Below are 20,242 nucleotides of genomic sequence, written 5' to 3' on the forward strand. Positions count from 1 at the left end.
TGGTAATGGACAGGTGCCCAGAATTGGACCACTGACAAAATGTCTCTCCAATAACGGTGATGGAATTTGCAAAAAAATTCATTAGAACACATGAACATTATAGTTATGAAGCAGCAGACAGCACTTTTAGCAATAGAGAATGCAAAAGGAACCATTCAGAACCAAATGTATAAAATTTTGGCAGATTAGCCGAGCTGTAAACATCATCTGTACTATCCGTGCTAAGAGCTTGTTGCAGATGGTTGAAGGGTACAGTAATCTCAGGTAGTTTTTGGCAGGAATCCTAAAGTTTCATCAGTAACACATGTTCAGCCCCCAGCGTGGGTTGGGGCTACAATTAACTCTACATTTTTCAGAGCATTTGAATACACTGCATGCAGACAGAAAGGTTTTAAATCCAAAGTATCAGAAAGAATTCAGTGGACATCAAGTTACAAGATAACCAGTTTCAATCTGGGAGATATGGTTTACTGTAAGAGACAAGGACTTAAAGAATGGAGAGGTCTGCGGCAAGTTATTGGTAAAGATGGAAAAGTAATAAGTGTACAGCGTACAGACCAGACTGTTCAGGTACACTCTTCAAGGTTGAATAGTATGGATCTTAAAAATGTGTTGCTGGAAAAGTGCAGGAGGTCGGGCAGCATCAAAGGAACACGATAATCGACGTTTCGGGCATAAGCCCTTCTTCAGGAATTTATAGTCCTCAAAAAAACTCCAGCATCTGCAGTCCTCACTTTCTCCTGAATAGTATGGATTACAAATTTGCAGATTCTGAAAGTGTTGTAAAATATAACGAATGAGGTACCTCTCATACCCAACATAGCAGAGCTATGTCAAAACTGCTGTGATTGACAGTTTGTCTGATGATGAACAGATCAGTTCTGATGACCAATATGAGGCCACAGGTCCCAAAGGATAACTGCCAAAAGTGGGTACGAACCTCAAATATTTACGAGAAGTGGCTAGTCAATGGATAAATGTGACCACTATAAGTAGAGCAGGGAAGGTCAATGGAAAATATAAAAGCTGAATGATTGTATTGAAATGAAGTGCAGATGGCTAGGGTCATGGATTGGGAATATGAGGTACAAAGATGAAAAGCAAGAAGATGCAGTATAAGTTCTAACAGTATAAGTTCTAAGCCAACACTTTCCAGGGGAGATCAAACTGTAGTAGCCCAGAAGGAGATAGAAGGCCAAGAAATAAGTCATAGTTTTAATAAGGTTAAGAAATACTGTACAAATAAGGAACAACACCAAGAACAGAAGGCTTTGCTTTCCAAGAAGCTTTGGAAAGTCTTGGTGACTACAAGCAAACTAGAAGACAAGTTAATAAATGTTAGAAAATAACAAGAATTAAAAAATTGGAATGAATCTGGGGTTACTTGATAGGGTACTTGTTAGGGAATAATCAGCTCTATCAATTAGGCAGAAATGCACAAAAAGGATATCACTTGCTGGGACTTGTAAGACTAAAACAATGAGGTTTTGAAGAGAAAATGGACGACCAAGATACAGAAGTGGGTACACCAACAGCAGGAAAAGCAATTTTGAACTTTTTTTTGGTTCTGTTGTTAACAAATACTTGGGAGTGTAGACCAATTGATATTAAACCTGCATTTCTACAGGGAGAATCAGTTCAAAATGGAAATTTTTCTTCGTCCTCCAAGAGATACCAAGCACAATGGGACACTCTGGAAGTTAAGTAATGTGTATATGGCCTGACTGATGCCTCTATGGTTCGTTATTTCTCAGTATGATCTGTCATATTAACATTTGGCTGCCTTCAGTTAAAAACAGATCCTGCCATGTTTTACTGGCAACATGAGGGACAGGTTTCAGGCATCTTTATGATGTATGTAGATTCTTTTTTTTTGATGGCATGGGAGCATGAATTTTAAAATATCATAAACAGGCTTAACACAGAATTCAAAATTGGAAGACAGACTTCTGGGGCTTTTAAGATATTGCCAAAAAGCAGGAAAGTGGATTAGAGGATTATCAGAATTTATGATCTCACTGAATAGCAGACTCGATGGACTGAATGGACTACTTCTGCTCTTATGTTTTGTGGTCACTTTCAATATATATTTATTACATTAGCGAGAGGATTCTTGCACTGGTAATTAATCACAATGTTTCATAATGATATCCAAAGGAATTATTTCTTGCCTACGGGTATTGAAATATTAATCAGCTGGATGTTTCTCCATTCTTGTATTAAAATGAAATTTTAATCTAATGATCCCACTGCAGCATTATGTAATCATCTTAAGTCTATCTTCAATTGTTCAATACTTTCAAATGCAGAATTTGATTCACTCCCATTTACATCCTTTCCTTAAACAAAATCTGGCTTTAAATTCACCAGATATACTAGCACCAATGTATCTGGAAATATACAAAAAATTAATTTGGTTAGGACATTTTTTTCTTGTTACAGGATAAAAGCAGTTATAGCCATAAATAGAATAAAACTCATAAAAAATGCAAGCTGCATATATACAAGAGAGAAATATCCATGGACGATACAAATATATGATTTCATTTATGACTTACTTCCTTTTTCTTTCTCTCCTCTTCTTTCCTTGACTTTTCCTTCCTGATTTGAGCCAAGCGCTGCTTTTTGCGCTCTAATTCTGCTTTAAGTTCACTTTTGTCTTTGTCTGACATAATTGCAGCCCTGTTTTCACAAAATCAGAAGACAGATATCAGCATAACGGTTTCATAAATAAATCCTTAATTGTCCTTGACATGTAAAATACGTAACTTAATTAACATTTTATACTACTTAAATCCTGGAAAGCCACAAACAACAGTTTATACATTTTCAACAATTAAGAGTCTCATGCATTTTACAGTGGAAAAAAATTGCATGCTAACCTTTTAATTTAACCATTATTTGTTTTCAAAGTACAGAGATGCCAAGTTAAAGACTAAACAAGAAAGCTTTAAAAAAAAACAAATGCATAAACTTACTGACGTTACCAATTAGAACCAAATGCATGTACTCATTGCAGGATTCCACAGCAAGTCAGGGGTTAGACAGTCAGAGATGTACAGCACAGAAACAGACCCTTTGGTCTAACTCATCCATGAGTCTGCAGCAAGTAACTTGCCTCCTGACTCCCAAAGCCTATTGACCATCTATAATGCAGAGATCAGGAGTGTAAGGGAATGTTCCCCACATGCCTGGTTGAGTGCAGCTCCAATAGCAGTCAAGAAGCTTGATACCAGGAAGGTCAAAGCAGCTCACTTGATTGGCACCACATCCACAAATATTCACATCCACCACCACCATACACAGTAGCATAACTTATCATTTTTAGCCTGCACCCCAAGTCCTAGATTCTCCAAACAGTTTCTTTCATTTGCCCTTTCTAAGAATAAGTTCATCACCGTTTAAACTTATAATTCCAGGCAATACAATCTAGTTTGTGTATTTGTTCCTCTTTATCCTGAGAGTCAAGTATGATTCTGGCAAACATACCCTTCAAAGCCAATAGATCCTTCCTAATATGTAATGGCCACAACTGCTGATGGGCCACAGCAGGAATAGTAACTAGAGCTTGGATAATTAAAGCAGATCTTCAACCTGCTTTTACGTTAATCCTCTGGGTGTAAAGTCCAGCATTCAATTAGACTTTTTGATTATTTATATTTGGCATTATGACATTTTAAATAATTTCTATTGCTGTATCCCTAAGTTTTTTTTGGATCTCCTATGTTTTCAACTTTAGAAGGCACTCTGTTCTATCCGTCTCAGGTTTAAAGTTGGGTGGCCTCACATTTGCCTACATAGAAATCCATCTCCACTGTTTTGCCAGTTCATCAATTAATAAGTTTGTACTTTTTTTAGCTTCCATTGGCACAATTTATAATGTACCTATTTGTTTTTGTGTTCAGTTAATTTGAATATGTTGGTTCCTAGCTCATCATTAATAAATAATGAATAGTAGAGGCCCCAATATACAGCCTGTGGGGAACCGATAGTCATATTCTCCCAATTATCCTATTTTGTATTTCCTGCCATTCACTAACTCCTAACCAGGTCAATAATCTGTTTTCATTTCATAGCTTCTTCTTTGGCTAACAAGTAGCATTTTGCTATGCTACTTCCATCAATTAGCTTAAAAATGATCAGATAATTCAAATATTTTTAAACATGAAAATCAAGAGGGAACTGTGTCCTACTAGCTGATTTAGTTATAATCTGTGGAGTCAAGGCCAAAACAGAACAGTACTAAGCAGGCACTGATTTATCAGAATAAATAGATGTTAGAACAAGGTTTTGTAGATCTGTTTGTGGTTTGCATAGCTCCTGAAAAAAGGTTCATCCAATGTCCTGGTCAACATTACTCCCTTTGGGCAGCACAGTAGCTAGCACTCCTGCCTCACAATGCCAGGGAGTAGGGTTCGATTCCTTGGGTGACTGTGTGGAGCTTGCACATTCTCCCAGTGTCTGCATGGGTTTCCTCCCACAGTCCAAAGATGTGCTGGTTAGGTGGATTGGCCAAGCTAAATTGTCCCGTAGTGTTAGGAACGTGTCGGCTAGGTGGTTTAGTCATGGTAAATGTGGGGATAGTTTGGGGATGCTGGGTCTAGAAGCGATGACGTTTTGAGGGTCAGTATAGACTTGATGGGCCAAATGTCCTCTTTGCACACTGTAGGGACTCTATGAAAAACCAACACCATCATCTCGCTGTTGTGGGATCTTGTCTCCCACATTCCTTACATAGCATACAACACAGTAATACAATAAATTTACTGAAAAAAACAGCAGTGAAAAGGAAAGATATTACAGATCAGTATTCCTAAAACTCACTTCCCTTACAAATTCACTTCAATTTTAGTTGCTTAATATTTTTAAAAATTGCTCAAATTGCAGTTAACTTGACCTTTCCAAATCTCATCACCAATATGCATATTAAAAAAATTATTTTGCTGTATATACACAATGTGTTGCTTATGGCCTCTTTTGCAGCTAATTGATTTGTTCTTCGATCCTGCTTCTCCAAAATTTTCCTTCTTCTCGGTTACATGTTCAATTACTGAAACACATCATGCTGGTCTTTTAATTCTGATGTTGAATAAGTATGTCTGGCTAGAGCTAGTGTTGGTGTGGAACCACGAAGGATATTTTCCCACTTCTAAATCTCCAATAACCAGATCTATGGTCCAAGTTGCCTGATGTGCTGCAACGTCCAATACCAGTATCTTCCTTAATCACACCACCTGGTGTAATTATCAATCTTCTCCAGCAACACAAGACAGACTGATCTCAAACAGCTGTAAACTTAAATTTTGCTTAAATTATATTTAAGTTCTTTGACAAAATGTAGGGTTTTTTTCCTGCTCCCACCACATTGTTGCCATTTATTACATAAAAAGTATGTCTTTTAGTACATGTATACTTTTGTACCTCAAATCAATGTTGATACATTTTTAAAATAGATTTAGATTTATGTGGATAACATGGCCAGGAGATATAATCAGAAAAACCCTTCTTGTCATTTAATAGCAGCAAGAACAAATTATAGCTCTTATGATGTAATTCTATTTACACGAAAGATTTCACCATAAGCACTTAGTCTTGTTTTTTAAAAGTGCCAGCTTAAGATCCAGGCACCAGCAAAAATGGCAAGGGATTAGTGAGTTTTGAGAAGATTTGTAGTTTAGATTGAGGTTTTGGATGTAGGTTTGCTCACTGAGCTGGAAGTTCATTTCCAGACGTTTCGTCACCCTACTGGGTAATATCTTCAGTGGGCCTCAGGCGAAGCACTGCTGATAATTCCTGCTTTCTATTTATATGTTTGGGGGTTTTTTTGGGTTGGTGAAGTCATTTCCTGTGGTTATGTTATTTCTTGTGGTGAAATCACTTCCTGTTCCTTTTCTCCGGGGGTGGTAGATGGGGTCTAACTCGATATGTTTGATGATAGAGTTCCAATTGGAATGCCATGCTTCAAGGAATTCTCGTGCATGTCTTTGTTTAGCTTGTCCTAGGATGGATGTGTTGTCCCAGCTGAAGCTGCTGTTTTAATGTGTTATTTGTAAGTCAATCTGTACACAAGTCAGAATGTAATATCATACAGTATAAAATATCCAGTCGTAAGTACAACTGAACGCTTGCATTATAAAGTTGGATATTAGATTATTATTATTATTGGTAATGATTAGATTAGATTACTTAGTGTGGAAACAGGCCCTTCGGCCCAACAAGTCCACACCGACCCTCCGAAGAGCAACCCACCCAGACCCATTCCCCCACATTTACCCCTTCACTACGGGCAATTTAGCATGGCCAATTCACCTAACCTACACATCTTTGGACTGTGGGAGGAAACCGGAGCACCCGGAGGAAACCCAGACATGGGAAGAATGTGCAAACTCCACACAGACAGTTGCCCGAGGAGGGAATTGAACCTGGGTCTCTGGCGCTGTGTGGCAGCAGTGCTAACCACTGTGCCACCCACTACCTATGGGATCTCATTTGTAAGTACGAGTGCTTGTAAGTGAATTTTCATAAGTCAAAGACCTTATGTACTACAAATTCTGTAGAAAGACATTTTTCAAGGTTTTTTTTGCATATGCTGCTTTATAAAGGCTTTGGCCAAAATTCAACTTCTGGCAATGTTCAAGTCATATAATCTGTTGGGCAGGAATAAAATTTAAGAGAGTACCCAAATAGGCAGGGCACATTCCAATTTTATTTTTGTTGACTTTACAAATCCTTTTGGAGAATGGATTGGTGCATACTATGCCCATGCTTACAATGCAAGGAAAAGATACAAGTAGCAAGATTTACATCTTTCTCAAGCCATCTTTCATGCCAATTTCAAACTATTGTGGTCTGTCATATCAAAGGAGTTCTTATGGAAATCAACTCTAATTGGGAAAATAATAAATCTGAATGAGTTTTATTAATTATTTCCAACATCTTCAAGCATAGCCAATACAGGTAGAAGATCCTTTAGCTGAACATCCAAAACCGACAAGCTCCGAAATCCGAAAGTTTGTTGTGAAATTTTTTCAAATTAACAAGGTTGTTTGGCGAGCAGTTAACCCAAGTCGACACCTACTCTACACATGTCACCCAGATGCGACACGGGGGAGGGGGGGGGGGGGGTGGTGGTTGCGTGGCCAAGAACAGACAGGCCTGGGGTTTCTCTGCGATTGCCCCAAAGTCGACACTCACTCGTTTCATGGTCACTCAGATGTGATGCGAGGGGACATGGCCAAGTACCGACAGGCCTAGGGTTTCTCTGTGAACGCCCCCAAGTCGACACTCACTTGATGTATGTCACTCAGACGCGATGTGGAGGGGTGTGGCCAAGGACGTTCTTACTTAGATGCCTGCTCCTCCAGTAAGATTTTTTAAAAATTTTACCATTTAACTGTCACTATTCTGAAAACCGAACAATTCCGAATTCTGAAAAACAGCTGGTCCCAAGCATTTCGGATAATGGATCTTCTACCTTTACAATGGTGCAGCAACGTGCCGCAGCCTGCCCGCCTCTAATAAAATGGACAATTAGAGCATGATATAGGTTACTGCCCAAAACTGACATTATCACCAACCATAAGACCTGAAATATAGTCAGAAATACATTGAACTGTCAAGCTACGGACCTACTCTGTCCCAAATCTAATTCCTAAGTGGCCGAAAATAATTTATGTTTAGCTATTTACCACAACCAGAGTCAAGAAGGAAAACAGCAGTCAAAAACAATGTGCAGAAATTATTCAATCAATTTAATTGATTTAAATAGCACTTGCTGGTTTGTGAATTTTAACTTTGAAAGCAAAAAAGAAAAATATTTGTCTGTCTAGTTTTCTGCTGGCTACTCATCCATAATGTACCTCATTGCAACTTCAAATTCATAGCCATTTATTCAATCAGATGGGAAATAAGTTTTTAAAAATGGTCTGAAAAAATTTCAACTCTGAGTAAGCTCTTCCTGTATTGAAAGTAAATATACTTCAATTTAGACTCTCCATTTTTAGTACCAAACTTCCAAGTAACCTTATATCAGTAGCCTTAATTAAATCAAAATACATTGTATCCATTGTTCTACTCTATCTTCTTTGTCACACCCTCAAAAGAAACTAGCAATTTAGGTTGGCAAAATCTCTTCATTCAACAAACTTGCAATGGCTATCCTTTATTTCATGTCTACTCAGGTATTGCTTGAGCTTTGATAATGTTAACCACAATGAACATCAAGCTGACATTGACTATCATGTCTTTCACCATTTCTGAGTGCTAAGCGTGTGCATTTGCTGGGTAAAAGTCTTCAAACATTTGTGCAAACTTAATTTGGCCTAATTAAGATTACAATTTGTAATTCAATCTGTAGACAGGATCTTTCAGCAGGTTTGTTTTCAAGGGATGCATTGAAAGATCAGACTAATTAAGTACCAGCTGAAATTGGATCATCATTAAGAGAGGAAACTTTGTGCTTTGTGTTGGGAGGATATATAAGCAGTCAAATTAGTGTGCATTACTGCTGGAGTTGAGTGTCTCAACGAATTCAATGGAGGAAAGAGGCAAGTTTTTGATTGCTTTTGTCTAAACAAAGCAGTTGCTTGATATTTCTAGTCATTGAATTAAAATTAAGGTCTTCAGTTTGTGTTTAGGTCTCTATCCTTGCATCCCATTTTTCTTAAAGTTAAAAATCACAACACCTGATGAAGGAGCGGCACTCCAAAAGCTAGTGTGTTTCCAATTAAACCTGTTGGACTATAACCTGGTGTTGTGCGATTTTTAACTTTGTACACCCCAGTCCAACACCGGCATCTCCAAATCATTTTTCTTAAAAATAGCTTATTAATTTTAAGATTGATAGTGTATAAAACAAAATTTAAAAGTACAGTAATGTGCCACAGTGGGGATTCCTCAAGTGTAAAGAGCAGGGTTACTAGAGTGATTTAATTAATTGAAAGACAATAGAATTGATAGGTTGGGTGCTGTGTTGTACTTGCAAAATATGGCAGCAGCTGAACACAAAAGGTGATCCACAATTAATACATCTGTATCAAAAGTTTGCAGCTTGAGCAACTTTGGATCAGAGTTGAGGAGCTGCAGCCCTTTCTGAGGACATTGTATCACAACTGGAAGGCTGAAAATTATTTTGACACTTCATTACAAGTGGTGGCTACACACATTATGTAATTTAAACCTGCTGTGATTAAGGACAGGTGGGTGTGATTATAAGTGTTACAGATAATGGAGCCCGAAGAGGCAGATCTCCAAAGACATTTGTAGGGACAGAGGCTCTAACAGCTAAGAAAATTCTAAAGGTGTGTGAACAGCAGTGAGGGCTATAGGTAGGATGACAGAACTGACCATAACACCATGGTACAGGCAGCCACGTAGGAGGAGGAAATAGGAACGTAGTAGGGAACAGTACAATTTGGGAAGTAGATACAGACTTATGGAGCCATAAGCAGACACCCTGAAGGCTGGGTTGCCTGCCTGGTTAAGGATTAAGGACATCTCGAAGCTGGAGAAGAATTTGGGAGAGGAGAGATCCTGTTGTCATTGTTCAGACTGGTACTAACAATGTTGATAGATTGGAAGGGAGGTTCCGAAAGATTTTGAATAATTGAGAGATAAATTGAAAAGGATATCAGGGAGGGGAATACATAAGCTTACAAAGCAAATGATATGGCAACGCTGCAGGCCAACTATTTTGATAATGATAGTCAGGGGAAGAGGGTTGACTATACAGGAATTAAAGGGGCATAAAATAATAAAGACAAAACTAATGGCACTTTATTTAAATGTGCACAGTTTTCAGAACAAACTTGAATTAGTGACAGATCAATGGATGCTATCTTTTAGCCATCAGAAGGACATGGTTACAAAGAGATTGAAGCTAGGAACTAAATATTTCAGAGATGGTTAATTTTTTTGGAAGAACACGCAGGAAGTGTGGCGAGGTAGCTTCATTAGTACGAAATGGAATAAATACTATAGCAAGCAATGAAGTGCTAGGTTTGGATAATGTTCCATAGGACAGGATAAATCAGGGGGTAATGTGGGCCTTTCTTTTAAAATAAAAACAGTCCACTAATTACGGTCGGGTGTGGTGCTGGAAAAGCACAGCAAGTCAGGCAGCATCTGAGGGGCAGGAGCATAAAGCCCTTCATCAGGAATGAGGCTTCTGAGCCAAGGGGGTAGAGAGAGAAATGGGGAGGGAGGATGGAATGGGAGGAGGTAGCTGACAGTGTGCGAGGTAGATGAAGGTGGAAGTAATGGTGATAAGGTCAGAGGGTGGAACAGATAGGTGGGAAGGAAGATGGACAGGTATGACAGGTCATGAGGGCAGTGCCAAGTTAGAAAGTTGGATCTGGGATAAGGTAGGGGCAGGGGAAATTAGGAAACTGAAGTCCACATTGATTCTGTGTGGTTGGAGAGCCCCAAGGCGGAAGATGAAGTTCTTCTTCCAGGTGTCAGGTGATTCGGGTTTGATGATGGAGGAGGCCTAGCACCTGCATATCCTTGGCGGAGTGGGAGAGGAAGTTAAAGTGTTTAGCTATGGGACAGTGGGGTTGCTTCATGCTTGTGTCCCAAAGATGTTCTCGGAAGCATTCTACAAGTAGGTATCCTATCCTGTCTGAGGACCAGTTCAGTCAGTCGAAGGAGGGTGTCAGTGGAAGGGTACTGGTCGGTACGGCGGGAAAGAAAGAAGCGGAGGGCTTTGAGTCCTTCGTGATGGGGGATGGAGGTGTACAGGGACTGGATGTCCATGGTGAAAATAAGGCGTTGGGGATCGGGGAAGTGAAAATCATGGAGCAGGTGGAGGGCATGGGTGGTGTCCTGAACGTAGGTGGGGAGTTCTTGGACTAAGGGGGACAGGACGGTATCAAGGTAGGCGGAGATGAGTTTGGTGGGGCAGGAGCAGGCGGAGACAATGGGTCGGCCGGGGCAGTCAGGTTTGTGGATTTTGGGCAGGAGGTAGAAGCGGGAGGTGCGGGGTTGTGGGACTATGAGGTTGGAGGCGGTGGATGGGAGATCCCCCGAGGTGATGAGGTTATGGACGGTCTGGGAGATGATGGTTTGGTGGTGGGGGGTGGGGTCATGGTCAAGGGGGCAGTAGGAGGAGGTATCTGCGAGCTGGCATTTGGCCTCAGCGGTGGAGAGGTCGGTGCGCCAAACTACTACCACGCCTCCCTTGTCTGCTGGTTTGATAGTGAGGTTGGGGTTGCAACGGAGGGAGTGGAGGGCTGCGCGTTCCGAGGGTGAGAGGTTGGAGTGGGTGAGAGGGGTGGGGGAGTTCAGGTGGCGGTTAATATCGCGGCGACAGTTGGCTATGAAGAGGTTGAGAGCAGGTAGGAGGCCAGTAGGGGGTGTCCAGGTGGATGGGGTGTGTTGGAGGCGGGAGTCTTGGTTAAAGAAGTAGGCGTGGAGGCGAAGGCGGCGGAAGAATTGTTCGATGTCATGCCGCGTGTTGAACTCATTAATCAGCTGGAGGCGGGGGTGGGGCTGGAGGCGGGGGTGGGGCTGGAGGCGGGGGGCTGGGGGCCGGGGCTGGGGGGCTGGGGCTCGGGTGGGGGTGGGGGTGGGGCTGGGGCCGGGGCTGGGGCTGGGGGTGGGGGCGGGGCTGGAGCTGGGGGCCGGGGTGGGGGCGGGGCTGGGACTGGAGCTGGGGGCCGGGGTGGGAGCGGGGCTGGGACTGGAGCTAGGGGCCGGTGTGGGGGCTGGGGGCCGGGCTGGGGCTGGGGGCCGGGCTGGGGCTGGGGCTGGGGCTGGAGCTGGAGGCCGGGGTGGGGCTGGAGGCCGGGGGCGGGGCTGGAGGCCGGGGGCGGGGGCTGGGGGTGGGGGCAGGGGCGGGGCTGGAGCTGGGGGCGGGGACCGGTGTGGGGGCAGGGTTGGGTGTGGTGATGGCGATAGGTGAAGGGGCGGGGTTAGACGTGGTGACCAAAATAGGCGTGGGGGCGGAGGAAGAACGCCTCATCTTCCGCCTAGGAACCCTCCAACCACAAGGGATGAACTCGGATTTCACCAGTTTCCTCATTTCCCCTCCCCCCACCTTGTCTCAGTCAAATCAATCGAATTCAGCACCGTCTTCCTAACCTGCAATCTTCTTCCTGACCTCTCCGCCCCCACCCCAGTCTGACCTATCACTCTCACCTTGACCTCTTTCCACCCATCACATTTCTGACGCCCCCTCCCCCAAGTCCCTCCTCCCTACCTTTTATCTTCGCCTGCTGGACAAACTTTCCTCATTCCTGAAGAAGGGCTTATGCCCGAAACGTCGATTCTCCTGTTCCCTGGATGCTGCCTGACCTGCTGCGCTTTTCCAGCAACACATTTTCAGCTCTGATCTCCAGCATCTGCAGACCTCACTTTCTCCGCACAAATCCTCCAACCCTGGCAACATCCTTGTAAATCTTCTGAACTCTTTCCGAAAGGAAGGAGACCAGAACCGCACGCAATATTCCAAAAGTGACCTAACCAATGTCCTGTACAACCACAACATGACCTCCCAACTCATACTCAATACTCTGACCAACAAAGGAAAGCATACCAAACGCCTTCTTCACTATCCTATCTACCTGCAACTCCACTTTCAAGGAGCTATGAACCTGCACTCCAAGGTCTCTTTGTTCAGCAACACTCCCTAGGACCTTACCATTAAGTGTACGAGTCATGCCCTGATTTGCTTTTCCAAAATGGAGCACCTCACATTTATCTAAACTAAACTCCATCTGCCACTCCTCAGTCCATCTGATCAAGATCCCCTAAACATAAATGTGTACTTACGTACGTTAATGCATTTGAGAGACAGGGCACCTAGGAACCACAGACACTCGTCTCCTCGGCGTATCTGAACTAATGTTGTCTTGCAGCTGCGGAGACACTGAGCCCTTGGCTGTACTGCTCTCAGGATACTGAGCCCCCTCTTACCGCACACAAGAGACACTTAAAACAACAACCCGTATCCCCGGGGAGACCCCATCCCCACAATGAGTACCCTCCTCCTCTGCCGTACACCGGGAAGGGGGGGGGGGGGGGTAAGAGGTTGAACGACACCGGGCACTCCAAGCCCACCCCAGTCTCACACCGAGCTCCCCCTCCCGCTCCCGCAGACCGAGCAACGCCAAGCCCCCCCTCCCCCCTCGCGGACGCCGAGCCCTCGCCCTTTCCCACATCCCGGGAATATAACTCTTTGGCGACAGCGGCCTCTGCCAGCCCCGACACCGGCGGAAAGTACGGCCCCGCTCCCCGCAGTGAGAGCCGCAGCTGTGCCCAACTCGGTAATCCCTGATGCCCAGCCCAGCCCAGCATCACTGACTGACCTGAAAATTATCCACAGGAGCCCCGGAACCGTCACAACTAGACAAGATGGAGCCGCAACCGGAAACGGAACTGGGAGCCACCACTTCCGGCCAACTAGCAGCGGGCGCACAATCAATGAACGAGGAGAGCGGGAGCAGAAGGGAGTTTGCAGAGCCAACAGTAATATATACACCATCAACATACAAAACTAACAGTATTATACTATACATGAAAAGCAACAACATCGTATACATATAAAACCAGAGTTAAAAATCACACAACACCAGGTTATAGTCCAACAGGTTTAATCGGAAGCACACTAGCTTTCGGAGCGACGCTCCTTCATCAGGTGATTGTGGAGGGCTCGATCCTAACACAGAATTTATAGCAAAAATTTGCAGTGTGATGTAACTGACATTATACATTGAAAAATTGATTGTCTGTTAAGCCTTTCATCTGTTAGAATATAGTGATAGTTTCACTTCTTTCATGTGTAAATCACAAAACCCATTTTTTTAAAGTTGCATTCTCGGGTTAGCTGTTAACAATGGTGATAGCGAGACAATGTGTTGAAGGTGTTAGCCCCCTGTGTTCTCTGTCTATGACCTGATGTTTAGATTGATTCTAATCTAAAAAGTGAGATAACAGAGTTCTACATGAATGTATGCAGTTTTTGAGCAAAGTGCAATGTAACTCTGCAAGTACAAATTTACCACACAAAATATATGTGTGCATGTGGATCTTTGCCTGTCTGTGTGTGTGTGTCTGTCTGGGGTGGGGGTTGTGAGTGTTAGAAAGTATGTGTGTGTGTAGTGAGTGCAGAATGTCTTAAGTCTGTGAGGGGGTGCATGTGTGGGAGTGTGTGTGTCTATAAGGGTGTCTGTGCTCATCTGTGTGTACCTGTCCGTGTGTATGAGAGAGTGTGTGTGTGTGTGTAGAAATATCTGTGTGTGTGTGTGTAGTGCAATGGTGATCACCTGTAATGTGACATGAATCCAAGGTCCCGTTTGAGGCCCTCCCTATGGGTACCGAACTTAGCTATCAGCCTCTGCACGGCCACTTTCCTCTGCTGCCTGTCCCGAAATCTACCTTGGATGATGGTCACCCGAAGGTCCGAGGCTGAATGTCCTGGACCACTGAAATGTTCCCCAACTGGGAGGGAACCCTCCTGTCTGTTGATTGTTGTGCGGTGCCCATTCATCCGTTGTCGTAGCCTTTGCTCGGTTTCGCGTGGGAACACCTCCCACCTTGTACATGGCAGGTACTCATGTAACTCAGCCAACGTTGTCTATCTTATCCGTTGCAGGCAAGGATGCCCGGAGGCATGGTACATTGGGGAAACCAAGCAAAGGCTACGACAACGGATGAATGGGTACCGCACAACAATCAACAGACAGGAGGGTTCCCTCCCAGTTGGGGAACATTTCAGTGGTCCAGGACATTCAGCCTCGGACCTTCGGGTGACCATCCTCCAAGGTGGACTTCGGGACAGGCAGCAGAGGAAAGTGGCCAAGCAGAGGCTGATAGCTAAGTTCGGTACCCATAGGTAGGGCCTCAACCGGGACCTTAGGTTCATGTCGCATTACAGGTGATCACCATTGCACTACACACACACACACACACAGACACAGGTACACACAGATGCGCACAGACACCCCTACACACCCTTATATACACACACACTCCCACACATGCACCCCCTCACAGACTTAAGACACTCTGCACTCACTACACACACACACACACTTTCTCACACTCATAACCCCCACCCCAGACAGACACACACATACACAGACAGACAAAGACCCACATGCACACATATATTTTGTGTGGTAAATTTGTACTTGCAGAGTCACATTGCACTTTGCTCAAAAACTGCATACATTCATGTAGAACTCTGAGCTCAAAAACTGCATGAATTTATGTAAAACTCTGTTATCTCACATTTTAGATTAGAATCAATCTAAACATCAGGTCATAGACTGAGAACACAGGGGGCTAACACCTTCAACATATTGTCTCGCTATCACCATTGTTAACAGCTAACCCGAGAATGCAACTTTAAAAAAATGGGTTTTGTGATTTACACATGAAAGAAGTGAAACTATCACTATTCTAACAGATGAAAGGCTTAACAGACAATCAATTTTTCAATGTATAATGTCAGTTACATCACACTGCAAATTTTTGCTATAAATTCTGTGTTAGGATCGAGCCCTCCACAATCACCTGATGAAGGAGCGTCGCTCCGAAAGCTAGTGTGCTTCCAATTAAACCTGTTGGACTATAACCTGGTGTTGTGTGATTTTTAACTTTGTACACCCCAGTCTAACACTGGCATCTCCGAATCAAAAATATAAAACCAGCAGCTTTACAGGATCCATCTAAGACCAGCAACAATATAGCATACAGATAAAACCAGCTGCAATATATTACATATGTAAAATCAGTGTCAATATAGTATGTGTATAACATGAACAGAGACTCATATCTACAGAAAAATCCAGTAGCAAGATGGTATATACTATACATATCTATATATATATGTGTGTCACATATATATGTGTGTGTATACAGCAGCAATATAGCATACACAAAACCAATGTCATAGGTATACTTATAAAGCCAGCTGCTATGTATCATATATGCATATATATAAAACCTACACTGATATATTAAACCAGTTGTCCTCTATGACAGTGATATATCTGACAAGATTTCAATTAGATGTCTCCTTAATTATCTATAAACAAACGAGCTTCCTATACAAACTGTCCTCATCATTTACCCCTCTAAGCCCAGATATCTTTCGTGTGAATCTGTTTTTCACTTTCTCTAGTGCTTATATAGCCTTCCAATGTGCAATATCTAGAACTGAATGAGGTACTTTAGATATTGCCTAATTGGAGCACTGTATAATGATAGCATAACAACATCCCTCTGTATTCCAACCAGTACTAAATGAAAATTAACATTCTATAGAATATAGATAGAACATAGAAGAATACAGCGCAGTACAGGCCCTTTGGCCCTCGATGTTGCGCCGATCCAAGCCCACCTAACCTATACTAACCCACTATCCTCCATATACCTATCCAATGCCCGCTTAAATGCCCATAAAGAGGGAGAGTCCACCACTGCTACTGGCAGGGCATTCCATGAACTTACGACTCGCTGAGTGAAGAACCTACCCCTAACTTCAGTCCTATATCTACCCCCCCTTAATTTAAAGCTATGCCCCCTTGTAATACCCGACTCCATACGCGGGAAAAGGTTCACACTGTCAACCCTATCTAACCCCCTAATCATCTTGTACACCTCAATCAAGTCACCCCTAAACCTTCTTTTCTCTAATGAAAACAGCCCCAAGTGTCTCAATCTTTCCTCATACGATCTTCCTTCCATACCAGGCAACATCCTGGTAAACCTCCTCTGCACCCGTTCCAGTGCCTCCACATCCTTCCTATAGTATGGCGACCAAAACTGCACACAATATTCCAGATGCGGCCGCACCAGAGTCTTATACAACTGCATCATGACCTCAGGACTCCGGAACTCAATTCCTCTACCAATAAAAGCCCTTCCCCCTTCTCTCTCTCTCCCCCTTCTCTCTCTCTCCCCCTTCCCCCTTCTCTCTCTCTCCCCCTTCTCTCTCTCTCCCCCTTCCCCCTTCTCTCTCTCTCCCCCTTCCCCCTTCTCTCTCTCTCCCCCTTCCCCCCTTCTATTAGCTGTTTTTGTACCTATCCACTGGTTTTAATAGTTTCTGTACGTAACTAAGAGTCATAGAGTCTTACAGCACAGAAACCAACTCTTCGGTCAAACTTCTCTGCACAACCATCCCAATCCAACCTCGTCCCACTTGCCAACATTTGGCCCATAGCCTCTAAACTCTTCCTGTTCGTACAGATGTCAGTTGTAATTCTACCTATCTCCACCACTCCTAGCTGCTCATTCTGTACAGACACTACGCTCTGCAAAAAGGTTACACTCAGGTCCTCTCTTAGATTTTTTCCCTCTTACCTTAAACGTATCCCTCTAGTTTTGAACTCTCCCAAACATAGGAAAAAGCCCTTGGCTGTTCACCCTGTGCATAGCCCTAATTTTATAAACCTCAGTCTCCAACTCTCCAAGGAAAAAAGCCCCAGTCTACTCAGCCTCTCCCCATAACTCAAACCCTCAAGTCTGGGCAACATCCATACAAATCTTTTCAACAGCCTTTCAAGTTTAACAACATCCTTCCTATATAACGGTGACCAGAATTGTACATAGTACTCCAAACGTTGCCTCGCCAACATCCTGTACAACCTCTATAAGATGTTCGAACTGCTATACTCAATGTTCTGACCAATGAAAGCAAGCATGCCAAACACCACCTTCACCACCCTGGATCAGTGGTGCTGGAAGAGCACAGCAGTTCAGGCAGCATCCGACGAGCAGCAAAATCGACGTTTCGGGCAAAAGCCCTTCATCACGAATAAAGGCAGAGAGCCTGAAGCGTGGAGAGATAAGCTAGAGGAGGGTGGGGGTGGGGAGAAAGTAGCATAGAGTACAATAGGTGAGTGGGGGAGGAGATGAAGGTGATAGGTCAGGGAGGAGAGGGTGTGCAGAGAGAGGAGGAAAACTTCTTCAAGGCAGGCATCCTTGCAAGAGGATTCGCAGTAGGGTTAAAATCAATGAGGTAAAAACAATGACTGCAGATGCTGGAAACCAGATTCTGGATCAGTGGTGCTGGAAGAGCACAGCAATTCAGGCAGCATCCGACGAGCAGCAAAATCGACGTTTCGGGCAAAAGCCCTTCACCACCCTGTCTACCTGCAACTTCACTTTCATGGAACTATTTACCTGCACCCCTTGGTCACTTTGTTCAGCAATACTCCCCAGGGCTCTATCATTAACTGTATGTGCTGTCCTGATTTGCCATACCAAAATGCAACACCTCACATTTATCTAAATTAAACTCCATCTGCCACTCCTCAGCCCATTGACCCATCTGATCGAGGTCCCGTTGTACTTTGAGATAATCTTCTTCACTGACCACTACACTACCAACTTTCACTGTCCTCACCATTTAGAAATATTCTTACAAATTAGAAATTAGATTACCATTTAGAAATGTTCTTACATTCTTACAATGCCTTTTCTCAACTGTCCATTATAATTTCTTCTGTTTCTTAAGGCTTCAACCCTGGCCTCCTCCTATCACCTTGATGCTGCATCTCAGTGACATTATTTAAAAACATGAAATTAGGTTCCATTAGTCTGAAATGAGTGATCTCACATTTTTGTCCAATCACTTTGATCCTTTGCAACTTTTTTCTCCTGTATGCATTGCACACTACATCATTTAACATGGTCCAATCAACATTTATACATATGCAGAAACAGAAATTGCTGGAAAAGCTCAGCAGATCAGGCAGCATCTGTGGAGAGAGATCAGAGTTAACTTTTCGGGTCCAGTTACCCTTCAGAATTTTATACATATGTCAAAGTAGTTGACAAATGTAGTGAAACACATAGACCTCAGGAATTGCTTCTGGCAACCAGATACCCAACACTGACCTGAATGATTATTGGGCCTTGGGCCTCAGTCCAAATCCCTGCATGGGCCATATATGATTAAAATGCTTTGGCACCAGCTCAGGTGCAAGGTGCTCACACTCAAAATCTTGGACACCCCAATTCAGAAGTCTGCTATGGTGATTACTGAAATAGTTTAGCCTCATTTGTTTGCTTTTCATTCTCTCATACAAGAATATTGACATAATCAGTCCATTTCTTTCACAGATTACAATCTTGCAACTACAACCGATCTCTTAATCTATAATGTTTTGAAATGTGTAGATTTCAAAATTTACATATTTTGTAAATGTAGATTTACATTTACAAAAATTACGTTTACCCAGTAGATTTATTAGTTTGGTTATCATGCTGCTTTCAGCACTGAAATGGTCCAGAGTTCTGATTAATCACCATGGTGACAGCTGATGTCTTCTCATCTCAGTTTTTGAAATGATTAACACCATTCTTCTTTATCACCCTCTCCTCTGTAGCACTATCCTCAAAAGGTTCATCCATGTCCCAGCTGTGCTATTGAAGTTCTCCAATGCCTTCCCTCATCCATCCTGCATTGTAATCTCTTCTGTTTCTTAAGGCTTCAACCCTGGCCTCCTTTTATCACCTGATGCTGCATTTCAGTGACATTATTTAGAAACGTGAAGTTAGGTTACATTATATGTTACAATGTTCAATTTTACCTCCCCACCTACACTTTGATTGACTGTCCAACTGCATTTCACTTCATAAATGAGCTAGAACTTTCTTTGGCTCAACACTGGCAAAATAGAATTGAGTTAAAAATCACTCTACACCAGGTTATAGTCCAACAGGTTTATTCGGAAGCAGTAGCTTTCGGAGCACTGCTCCTTCATTAGGTGGTTGTGGAGTATAAGATTATATGACACAGGATTTGTAACAAAATAATACAATTTGATGCCATTGAAATGACAGATTGAAAAAAACTAGATTGTTTATTATTTATGCAATTTTTTGAGCAAAATAAAATGTAATTCTGCAAGTGCTCCGAAAGCTAGTGCTTGCGAATAAACCTGTTGGACTATAACTTGGTGTTGTGTGATTTTTAACTTTGTCCAACACCGAGACCTCCAAATCAAGATTGAATTGTGTTTCCAAAGTTCTTAGCCAGTCATCTCAATTTTTTAGATGAATGCTCAAAACCAAAATGATAGTGAGTCTCTAATGCTTAATTTGAGCTTCAAACTACGCTACACTAATGATGCTGAAACCAGCATTCATTCCTTTATCAAAACCTGTGCTGTTTTTATTTCCAGACCCTCTTTGCCTGAGTGCAAACTGCCCCTTTATCTGTAGTCTCTCTCACTCTTTCTCTCTCGGCCTCTTTTATAAATGATATCTCATCTAGAACACTGTCATATCCTAC

The 20,242-nt window shown here is 42.9% G+C and overlaps 1 protein-coding gene and 1 long non-coding RNA gene across 6 annotated transcripts in view; one reads left to right on the plus strand and one right to left on the minus strand.

Moving 5' to 3' along the window:
* The window catches only part of LOC122551568 (cytoplasmic dynein 1 intermediate chain 2), an 87,735-nt gene extending 74,365 nt beyond the window's left edge, over nucleotides 1–13,370 (minus strand). For 2 of the 5 annotated variants that reach the window (XM_043693646.2, XM_043693647.2), the window contains exons 1-2: nucleotides 13,305–13,369; nucleotides 2,559–2,682 (exon numbers count right to left, since the gene is read on the minus strand). In XM_043693646.2, the coding sequence (XP_043549581.2) occupies nucleotides 2,559–2,672 (114 nt within the window). In that variant the 5' untranslated portion in view covers nucleotides 2,673–2,682; nucleotides 13,305–13,369. Of the gene's footprint in view, nucleotides 1–2,558; nucleotides 2,683–12,772; nucleotides 12,899–13,304 lie in introns of those variants that run through there. The other 3 variants (XM_043693645.2, XM_043693648.2, XM_087989036.1) reach the window with 3 other exon arrangements.
* On the plus strand, nucleotides 13,359–15,574 carry LOC148149616 (uncharacterized). Its single transcript, XR_015757680.1, has 2 exons — nucleotides 13,359–13,633; nucleotides 14,591–15,574. It is a non-coding gene; the product is annotated as an uncharacterized LOC148149616 (long non-coding RNA).
* The last annotated feature ends 4,668 nt before the right edge of the window (nucleotides 15,575–20,242 follow it).

Source organism: Chiloscyllium plagiosum, unplaced genomic scaffold (assembly GCF_037043375.1).
Source record: "Chiloscyllium plagiosum isolate Xiang-an unplaced genomic scaffold, Cpla_swu_hap1 HiC_scaffold_7, whole genome shotgun sequence".
In the NCBI taxonomy this organism is placed as follows: Eukaryota; Metazoa; Chordata; class Chondrichthyes; order Orectolobiformes; family Hemiscylliidae; genus Chiloscyllium; species Chiloscyllium plagiosum.